The sequence below is a fragment of the Prosopis cineraria genome, unplaced genomic scaffold (genome assembly GCF_029017545.1).
Source record: "Prosopis cineraria cultivar Desert tree isolate PC_DT_omini unplaced genomic scaffold, ASM2901754v1 PC10, whole genome shotgun sequence".
NCBI classification, from domain to species: domain Eukaryota; kingdom Viridiplantae; phylum Streptophyta; class Magnoliopsida; order Fabales; family Fabaceae; genus Prosopis; species Prosopis cineraria.
The window spans coordinates 9,893,845-9,905,487 of NW_026555341.1; the positions used below are offsets into that span (position 1 = coordinate 9,893,845).

An 11,643-nucleotide genomic window follows, 5' to 3' on the forward strand; every position below is an offset into this window, starting at 1 on the left:
ATGGTGGAAGGCTCTATATTGGGTTGTGACTGGCATTGTAGAGACCTGTTTCAGGATCTTTTGATCATGAAGTCTAAAATGCAAAATGTTTATTTTTCCTTAGTTGCTAGGTTAGGGAATAGAGGTGTTGATTTTTTAGGAGTTGGTGGTAAAAAGAGGATGTTCCATGCCATCTGATTGGAGTTTGCTCCATCCTATTTACTGGATATTTTGCACTGTGATGCTTCTGATCTTGATGTTGATGGATTTGTTAATCATGTTTCCGATTCTATTGGGTTTGCTAAGCAAGGTATTAGTTACCTTAACCGTGCTTTGTTTGTAGTTTTTCTTTTCACTATTCTTGGTCCATTTTATGTTCAGATTTCTTTAGCTTTGTGGATTTTTTTATATTCAGTTTCTTTATTAAAGAAAGTACTATTCAGGCAAAAAAAAAGAAGTTATATTTGCAAAAAATCCTAATTGAATTTGTTAATATAGACTTATTATACATTTTCAATATTAAATAAAACATTAAATCAGAAGTGTATTTTAGTAATTTCTCATCAAAAGTTAATTATTTTAAAGTACCTTTTGTTTTTTTTTAAAATCTCAATCGTTTTATCCAAATGCAGTATACTTGTCATTTGATCCTTTCAAACCATTTTTTTTACAGTATTTAAAACCATTTTTCTAAATAAAAAACTGAATTCATTTGAGTCCCAGAAACCAACAAGGTTATCATTAAGGCCGGAGCTTCCTCGCCATGCGCCATCTCTTGGTCACAATGCGTCACCTCACCTGTATTGACCAATTTTTCTTAACTTGGTCATGAAAAGAAACTATTCTTTTTGTTCTTTTTTTCCCACTCGTGCAAATATTAAAAGAAAAAATGACGAATAAATTGCTTCAAAATAGATAAATAACATAATAATACTATAAAATGAGATAATTATACTGAAGTCCCTTAATATTCATTTGATATAATTTTTTTTGCAAAATTATGTTTCTAACCCTTTACAAAATAATAAAAACTGTAATCGTTAAAATCTAAACTAAAATTATTAATAATGAAGATAAATTTGTTAACATATAAAGTATAATTCTTATTGACTTGATTAAACTGAATTTACAATCAACAATTTTGTTAATACATTAACTGATATTATTAATTATTAAGTTGAAATTGTTAATAGAAAAAGTGTACTGTTAAAAAATGTAAGACATATTTTAAAAAGTTAAATGTTAAAAAATATAAGGTATTTTTAGTCTTTTAAGATGTAATTATTACTTTTTTTTTCAAAAGTGTTCCTATTGATAATGATTTTATATTTATTGAAGATTGTTTAATAGGAATAAATATGAAAATGTATGATTAATTTAAAAGTAAGTAATTACTTTATTAGAGGTGAGATTTAATTAAAAATATCTTATGTTTTTAAACGGAGGGAGTACTTATTATTGCATGACTAAAATAACAACTACAATTTTTATATTAACAATTTTACTTTTTTTTATTAACAATTACATTTTAGGTTTTAACAATTATTATCTTTCATTTTATTGATAATCAACAAAGTAATTTTGCAAGAAAAATTTATGTCAAATTAGTTCCTAGATACTTCAAAATAACTACTTTATTTCATGATATTTATTTTTCATTTGTCTATTTTAATAAAATTTATTTATTATTTTGTCCATGTTAGAAACTCAATCACAAAAAAAAAAAAGTTAGAAACCCAGCAAAAAGTGAGGCTGCGGCAGTTGCACCCACTCTATTGTGGTTTACTGGTTGCGCCACGTAAAATTAGGAAGCTCAACATAATTTTTTTAAATAATACTCTCTCTATTTAAAAATAAAAAATATCTTTAATTAAATCTCACCTTTTAATAAAATAATTACCTATTTTTAAATTAACTTTATCTTTTCATATTTACTCCTATTAAAGACTCTATAATAAATATAAAGTTACTATCAAAAGTACTTTTAAAAAGAAGGTAATGATTGCACCTCAAAAGATTAAAAATGTCTTACATTTTTAAATATACAACTCTTTAAAAAATATTTTATATTTTTAAATGGAGGGAGTAATAAAAAAGGAGGCCATAATTGTGAAACTCTACCATGTGTTGAAAGTTCAAACACATAGCTTAAACATGTTCACATATTTTAAACCACATATATATATATATATATATATTTTTTTTTATTTATTTATATATATAAAATATTCCATAATTAAAAGAATATGACACGCAGGTGATAGTAGTTTGAAACGTTAAGTATCATTTTAGAATTTGATTTATAAAAACATGTATGGAGAGCATTGTTTAAAAGATGATAATCCCTTATATATCACTCAAATTTTTTGAAAGATTGATCTTATAGCTATTAGCTATGAGGATATTTTGAAAAAACAAAAAAAATACATATATATCAAATATGAGTCTTTGTGTTTGCTTAATTTTTAATGTTTACATAGTTAAAGGCTTGAAATCACAACAATCCAATAAGAAGCTATATTTAGGGTTGTATAGGTTGTTTGGTGGCCTGGTTAGCTCAACCTTGTTAAAGTTGGTTAAGCTAGACATTAGCTGGGGTCAATCTCAGCCCAACACTGCTCAATCCAAAAATATCTATTTATTTTTATATTTTTCAACTTTTTAAAAACTTAATTAGTTTATGGTATTATTTTACTTAATATTTTTTATATATTATATTATTTTTATGTTGATTATAGATTTTTTTTGTTATTTCAATTTTTTTAATCTTTTTAAATATTTTTAAATTGTATATCATGTACAATTTAAAAAAATATTACTTTAAATTTTAACATTATTTTTTAAAAATATATTTTAAATAATTATAATTTTGTTAGTTAATAATATTATTTTTATATTTTAAAATAATTTTTTGACATAAGGTCAAACCCAACCTAAACATTCCGCCAACCTAATATTTAAGTATGTATTTGGGCTGGGCATGGAGTTAAGGTGGAGCCCATTTCAACCTAACCCATATGCATCCTTAATTATATTATAGCTATCGCATATCTAAGAACTGAAAAATTGACAAAAATATCAGTCCAAAGGAATGAATTGGTAAAAATAAAATAAAATTAAAAATAACAAAGTCATCTTTTTTCAAGATTATGGGTAAGACTTATATATTTAATTTTATATACTTAATATACTTATATCTAATTAAATTAAAATAGGTGAATTTTAATATGTCAATAATATTAATAATAAAAAATTATTATAAAATGAATAATTTATAAATGATATATATTTTTTAATTTTAATTAAAAACAAATATCTTAAATATATACTATAAGGCAAAATATATGTTCGGCACCCTGGCGATGAAATATTGAGATGTGAAGGTCTGAATGAAGCTCACCACCCAGCGCATCGTTTCAATTAAGAAAGAAAGGATCTTGGCTGTCCGTCACTTTTTAATCTAAGCCGTTCATTAATTTTTTTTTAAACTAAATTCTCCGATCTTTATCGTTGCCTTCCCCTGGTCATTTCGGCACTCGCTCCGTCTGTTGTCGTTGTGCTGTCTTCCTCCGTCGGCCATGATCATCGCAGATCTGGAGGTAAGTGTTTTCACGTTTAAGTAATCCCTTCTTGTGTAACTTTTCGGCTTCTATCTCTTCACTGACTTTGATCTGAGTTCTGTATTAGCTTTAAGTGTGATGTAATGCTTTGTTCATTATATCTACCAAATTAATAGTCAAATATCGACTATGGTTGATCCACGACAAATACACCAATGAGAGCTTATTACCCTCTGAAGTAATTGGATAAATGTCTTGAAAAATCAGTTTGAAAAAAGTACACTTGAATTCAGGATGTCCAGATTAGCCAATTTTTTTTTTTTTTCCAGAGAAAACATCGACAGTACAGTACTCATATGACTTGAAATGATTTGGCTCTAAAGTTCTGATGATACATGATAGCACCATGATATCTATAGAGGGATGGAAACCCCCCAACCCCACCCCCCTCACTGCATGAAACAAAAGTAAACAAATGTAAGGGGAGAAAATCTTCATCCTACAATGAGCTCCTGTACCAAAAGAATAAATGTGAACTACTTACAAATTGTTTCCAATCTTATTGCTAGTATATCCTTGATCATTTCCAAGTTCTCTTAGGTGGATAAGGTTCACAGAACAACTTGATTAAATCAGACTTCATTGCAAGTTCCATTCGGATCAAAAGCTTGACATGCCACATGAGCTTCAAGTAGATTTATGGGAATGTCATATTTATTGCACCCTTTTCATTTTCGTAAACCTAGCAAGCCTTTTTCTAAATTCCTCCGGATTAAAGTTCTCAAGGAATTAATATGCTATAGCACTCCATATATGGGTTCATTGTTATGGTCTGTTCCTTTAATTTCTGTCTCAATGTTCAAGTCAATTCTAACCCAATTCTTTTACCATTCCTTTAATAATATGGACTTGTCTCTTCTAGTCTTTGTAGAAGTACCATTTCTAACTCTAAACCTTATTTTTTTACCATATTGTCTCCAAAATTCCCATGTCTCATCCAAACTTTCAAATCCACTCTATTTTGGGTTCCGATTCATCCTTTACTTGCATGATCTTTATAGAATAAATTCATTATATATTTTTTATAAAAAATATATATTTTCCAAAAAATAAAACATTGTGATAAAACATTATATATTCTTCAACATATTAGATATCACTTTCTTCAAATAACCATATATATCAGTTTCAGTATATGTTTTTATTTAAACATTAATTATCTACTCTTCCGTCCTTCCATACATATATACACAGAGGGAGATATCAGCTTCGATATATATATATATATTATATTCTCCGGAGAAAACAAGCTTCTTCCTTCATATACTGTTTCACACACCCCCCCCCAAGCAAACAACTTTTTATAACAAGGTGTTAACTGTAAATTTGATAAAACTAAGGTCCTCAATTGTAATTCTATAAATAGATTGATACTGGTCTCTTCCATTGAATGAACCCTAGTCATCTTCCGCCATGGCTGATGTACTGTATCTTGTCTTAGTTCACGTGCTGGTTTATTGACACAAGCCTTGATTTAATTTGATATCCTATTCATATGATTTGTTCTTGTATTTACATTCTGTTAACAAGATATATCACACCGGGGATTGAGCCTTAGCTTGTACACTACACAAACTAAATGAGATTATGTGTCAAATCTCCATTTTTCCTAAAGCTAGTCTTGTACACTTGCTCTTTTAACATCAGCAGCCTGTTTTTTAGACATTGTAATTGTTCTAACATTGCATGTGTCATTCTCTCTCACCTCTATGCAATTATGTAAGTTTTCATCATTGGATTTGTTGGCAATTAAAATTTTATTAAATTTTGTGTCTACACATGTATATTTTTAATGTAAGTTGCTGTTGACTCACAAATAGATATGAAGTTATGATACTAATTGTTTTTTCTCCCCTTGCATTTCCCCCAATTTTGTAGGGAAGATGTCATTGTAGCATTGATTGAATACCTGAAGTTTCTTACGATGGAAAAAGACCTTGGATGCAGTCTCTAAAATGGTTTCCTTCAGTACCTTTTCATGTACCATTGTTGTTACCTTGATCTTGATTCGTATCCTTTATGTGATATTATGGGGCAGTAGACCATTAAGTCGAAGGGCTGCAAAGCCTCTTCGCACCCTGATTCTTTTGGGGTCAGGTTTGAACCTTTGCTATGTGTCCTGTTCTTCATTCATATCAAAGCAATATACGGTGATTCAATCAGTCTAGTTACAGTTTTTCACTACTGTAGGTGGTCATACAGCTGAGATGCTTAATCTCCTGTTGTGCTACAGAAAGATAGGTTTACTCCAAGATTCTATATTGCTGCAGCTACAGATAATATGAGTCTTCAAAAAGCTCAGTTGCTGGAGAACAACCTTGCAGCTGAGGTGCTGTTTTTGCTTGTTTGAGTAGTCCCTTAAATCCAATGAACTGCAGTGTATTTATTCTGTTTCTATCCATCGTGAACAAAATTCTTATAGTTTGGAGGATTAGGGTTATGACCTAAAGAGGGGCATCAATTCCATGGACCTTGAAGGGTGCCTTGTCCATGGGGATTGTTGATTATGAGGGATAGTTCATGCAGCTTTTCATATGTGTCGATTTATTTATGGCCTATGTTACCAACCCTATGTGCCCCCAGTTCAAGGTGTTGTATGGTTGTAGGAGATTGAGAGGTCAGATGCCATAATCTTTTGGCGTGGTGATATTTTCATGTAATTGATGAGAATCTTTTAGTTCCATCAACTTCTTTTTGTGTGGGGTAGTTATGCCTGACTTATGATTATAAATATAATTACTGAAAGGTCATCTTGCTGACTCTTGATTTTAAGGGTTGTTGCTTTGTCCTATGTAGCTTTTCTTGTGGTTATACATGGATGAACTAGCTATCTGTTATATGTAGTTTGGCTGTTATCAATCTTTGTGGAAATTGTTACCACTTAAAAAATGATGTTGAAATCAGCATTTCCTGTATGCTTTATGCTATTCCTTCTATATAATTCCCTTCTATTGACATGGGTGCAAATGCGATGCGTATCTTGTTGAGAGGTAGGTGAATTTTTGTTTGATATCACCACTTTATGGATTCTGATCAGAAGTAGGTTTCACTGCAGAATGGAACCAGGGTTCCCGATATTGCTCAATTCATGGAGATATATCGGAGCAGGGAAGTTGGTCAATCATATATAACCTCAATTTGGACCACTTTGATTGCAATGATACATGCATTGTGGCTAATGATTAAAATTAGGCCTCAAGTGGTATTGTGTCTGTCTTTATATGCTTGATTCCTTTTGCAGTGCAGTCATCCTGGTAGTTTGGAAAAAAATTTGTAATTCTATGCTGCTATATCAGATTCTTTGCAATGGACCTGGAACTTGCATTCCAATATGTGCAATTGCATTCTCTTTTAAGGTTCTTATTCCTTTCCTCATGCAATTTTTCCCATAATTTCTTTCATTAAACCCGTTTATTTTTAGGTAGTATTTGTTTTTGTTGAACTTAATTGCTAAATAAAGTTGCTATTGATGTGCGGATAACCTATTGTACAGGTATTGGGGATCCGGTGGTCATCAGTTTTCTATGTTGAGAGTATTGCAAGAGTTAGAAGACTTTCCTTAAGTGGCCTGCTTTTGTACAAGTTCCGGATGGCCGATCAGCTTTTTGTTCAATGGCCTCAGTTGCAAAGGGAATATCCACGAGCTACCTATGTTGGTCGTTTGATGTAGTTTATTAGTTCCTGATTCCGTAAATCCGACATTTTTGTTTTGTTTCTTCAAATTACATTGCAATTATGTGCCAAAAAATTACATTCCAATTACAATGATATATGTTGTTTGAATATTTGTGCATGTAATTCTTGTTAGAGCTGACAGTTACATTATGATTATGAACATACTAAACGTGAAGAGATGGTGGAAATGGCAATCAGCTTTGCATTAGGTAGAAATGTGAAGAATGGAAAGCCAAAGACACGTGTGAGTTAGGTTGAGTCGTGAGCTGGCATGAGGCTGTTATGGAGGGCATCTTTGTGCGGGTAGTTGTAGGTATCATATTTCTTTCTAAGTTTTCCTTTTTTTTACAAAAAAAAAAAAATTGTGGTTCATTCTAAGTTTTGATTAGATGAAGGAACTTAGAGATTATGACTTGTGAGTACCGAGTCAGATTCTGAAAAATGCAGCCAGAACCCATGTGACTGTGAGAGCTTGAATATCATCACCGACACCGAGACATACCTGAAAATTGGCTCAAGAAGCGGATCAGGCTTTAGAAAACAAAGGAAATGCAATCAGTAAATATGAACCTTCTTTTATAATTGTAACTTACTTGTGGCAACTCATTTTCAGTGAGTGCGCAGCAATTGAGTGTACTAGTGTAGCCATATATAAATGTGAGAGAGACATATATAAAGATCTAACCATACATGGAATGCTACAACAAGGCAAGTAAGAAGTGTAAATATAATCAACCATACCGTTTGTGTCGGCAATGAACTGAGGAAGACTTTTGTGCGTTGTGTTTTTGAGTTAAACACAAAAGGCTTTACCACTAATTATCTTTCGGAGAGATCTATTCCCTTAGCAATTAAATCTCTGTCTGTGGTTGTATAACGAATATTATGCAGCCAGCTGCCACATACTCAAAGTAAACTTTAATAAAACAAATATGTCACTTTTCTTTTATCTTTTCATTCAAGGGTAAGTGCATCAACTGGCCCTCAAGTTCAAGGCGCGACTACCTTTTAAAATCACGTTGTGCACAGTTCTTTCAAGTTGTTATTAGCTATACATGTGCATTGACAAAATTATTAATTTATATCACCTTATAATTTCTCAGCTTACACCAATACTTTTCAGTCACTAAAGTCACACATCAAATTTTGGTCGATAGGACTGTTTTGATTTCTTGATCTGCGTCTTCCTCTTTCTCATTCTATCTGTGGTTGCTCACATCAACTGATTGAGACTGATACCATCTAAAACTCTGGATCTCTGATCTTATCTTGAAATAGCCCCACGTATTTTTCTTTAAATAGTATTTTTCTTTCCCTATGATGAGTTTTAAGCGATGAAGAAAAGCCAGGTAGAGCCAGAGTTTGCTATCAGGGGGTGAAAAATTAAATATTGGAATTACTCTCTTCAATTCTCATACCAGTCTTCTTTTAATAAGGATAGCTATGTTTCTTCTGCCACAAAACCAGTATGGGTGTGTGTGGGTGTGGACTGTGGATAGGGAGGTGGGGGCCACCAGGGCAATGCACCAGCATTGCCTTTGGATCTTTATTTCTTGATCGCATATAAGTATAATTATACCATAGGTAGTCATCTTCTAAACATAGCCGGGCATTAAATATTGACATTTTTTTAACAGAATTCAAACTTTATTTTATTATATTATAAGAGATTAGTTCACTTTATTAAATTCAATGTCATTAGTTATCTACTCATATTTCCTGCATATGTTAGACCATCAAATTAGATTATATGACTCTGCATATCTCCAAATATCCAACTTAGACACCCTTATGCACTAGAAGTAATTATTAATATTATTTCAACTTCGAAGAACACTAACATACTAGTAATTATAAAAACGTGGAAAGGGATCATATGGGATTGACTTCGATCTGGGATCAAACACGGGTATGTTTGGCATGTTGGAATTTAGTCATGGATTCTGTCAAATCATCACAAGGTGTGCTGTAAATTTCAAGTTATGGTGCAATTTTTTTTTTTTGACCCCAATTATGGTGCATTTGTGAGAGCATTGAATTGGCATGCATTTCTTGATCCTTGCATTAATTGCTTCCAGGTAACCATCACATCTTAGTGCCTTTATCATCTCTCACCCGTTCATGTTCCTGCCTCAAACCAAAGCATCTTCTACAATCTACATTGATCCTTACCAAAGTATCAACAATCTCCGTTTTCATTTCTCATCCTAATTTATAAAATATTTTTAAATAAAACTATACATATCAATAGAATTTATTAAAGACATTTTATAATTTTATTTTTAAAGTAAAAATATAAATTTTAAAAATATTTTTCATTTAATATTCCATTTGTAGAAGTATAGTAAAAGGAGAAAATATAATGGAAAGGTTAATGAAATCTTATTTTTATCAAAGTATCTTTTATTTTAGGACATTAAATTTTGCTCAGAATTATGAAATAAATTAGAATTGAGGTAACCTTAGTTGTGCATCACCCATAAGAATGAAGAAAAATTGATAAAAGGCTTCACTCAGCGCAGTCGTTAAATTTTTAGGCATTTTGAAAAGACTCAACATTACTTAGAACAGCAAGTGAGACAAAATCAACATTTATTTTGGAAGCTCTAAATAATGTTAAAAAAATATAGAGCATTTTGAGTATTTTAAAGTGTAACCAATACTTACTCTAGAAACTCTTAATTAAGGGGTTTAATTAATAAGGTTTTTTTTTTGAGACACCTTATTAAATAAGGATAATAGAAAAAAAGAGGGTGTAATTTTAAACATAATTAACTAACTCATTGAATATGTAATTTGATTAGAAGTGTCTTATAATGTTAGATAGATTGAATAAGGGTGATCAAGTGTGTAATTTGTTTTGATTTTAGTCAAAACGTGAATCCAACAAAACCAATTATATAGTTTGCATAAAAAATAACACTTAATTAATTTTTTTCATTAAGATCGGTTTGATTTGTTTTTAGGAGGTTTGGTTCATTTTGATTTATACATGGATCAAATTTTAATATTTTTTAGTATATAAAATATATATTAAGACTAACCATGATTTTTGACTCTTTTTTTTCTTTCATAATCCAATTTCAAATCATATTCCTAACTTTATCATTCATGAATGTAAATGAACAATATATCCAAATTAAAAATATTCAAATTTTATCATCAATAAACATCAAAATATATGTATTTATAAGTAATACGTTAAATTTTATTACAAATTATTTTAACATCTATAATGAAAAGTAATTTGTTTTAAATAAAAAAGAGAAAAATTTTATATCTTAAATTATTTAAAAGATCATTTTTGAAATAACCTGAGTATATGCCCTAATTACAAAATTGAGAAAGGAAGGGTTAGAAATTATAATAAAGTATTTTATGTTTGGGTTAGAGAAGTTAAAATTTTTAAAAACTAAACACTTATAGTCTAATATTAATAATAAAAAATACATTTAAAAATATAAAATGTATGGTTCATATTTGGTTAAGGTTTAAAAAAAATGAAAAGCAAAACCAAACCATTTGATTTTCAAATGTAAACCAAACCAAACCTTGTTAATGATAGATTTTATTTGATTTTTATCGGATTAGTCTAGACTGGTTGATTTTATTTGGTTTTGCTTATCTTTAGATTGGAGTAAAAAGAAACAAATGATTGATGTACCTCTCTCCTCTTCCTATTATAGGGCACCTTTTTTTAAAATTTTTTTTGTCCATAATATATAGCACTTGATGCTGTATTAATTATATTATTTCACTATTACTCATACATAAACTCATTAATTATAAAAGAAAATGTAATGTAAATTTAAATTTTTTAATTTAAATATAAATAAAAATAAAAGTTTGTTTTATTTTTAAATAAAATTAATAATTTAATTAATTTTTTTAAATTTTAGGAAAATAATTAAAAATATTTTATAATAAAGATGAGGGAATGTTATATATGAAACTGGAGTTGGCACAAGGGTTCAACAATACTCAGTGGTAAAGTTTTCAACGATAAAGGGTCCGTTTGGATTTCAGTTGGGTATAATAAATTATAAAAATAATTGATTAAGTGATAGATTTTAATCATAATTGATTATATTATAACGCAATGTATTTGGATACTGTTTTTCTAAAATTGATTTTAATATAATTGAAAATGTTTGGATAATTTAATTAGAATTAATTTTTAGTTATATAAATTACTATATAATTTAATTTTTAAATATCAAATATTAATTTTTTAAATATACAAAGTTTAAATTTTATTAAAAAAAAGAAAAGAAGAGAATTTAATTTTATTTTTATTCAATTAGGTGCCATTTTTGTAATTTTTGCTTGGGCCTATCTTTGTAATTTTTTCCAAGATTTTTGGCAAGCG

General features: G+C 29.5%; 1 protein-coding gene across 1 annotated transcript; it reads left to right on the forward strand.

The window, feature by feature from the left end:
• Positions 1-3,421: 3,421 nt before the first annotated feature.
• Positions 3,422-7,384, forward strand: LOC129322803 (UDP-N-acetylglucosamine transferase subunit ALG14-like). Its single transcript, XM_054969201.1, is given in 7 exon segments — positions 3,422-3,578; positions 5,478-5,696; positions 5,790-5,819; positions 5,822-5,928; positions 6,655-6,801; positions 6,896-6,955; positions 7,093-7,384. Coding segments are annotated over 6 exon segments (663 nt in total). The 5' UTR covers positions 3,422-3,578; positions 5,478-5,554; the 3' UTR covers positions 7,270-7,384.
• Positions 7,385-11,643: the final 4,259 nt, after the last annotated feature.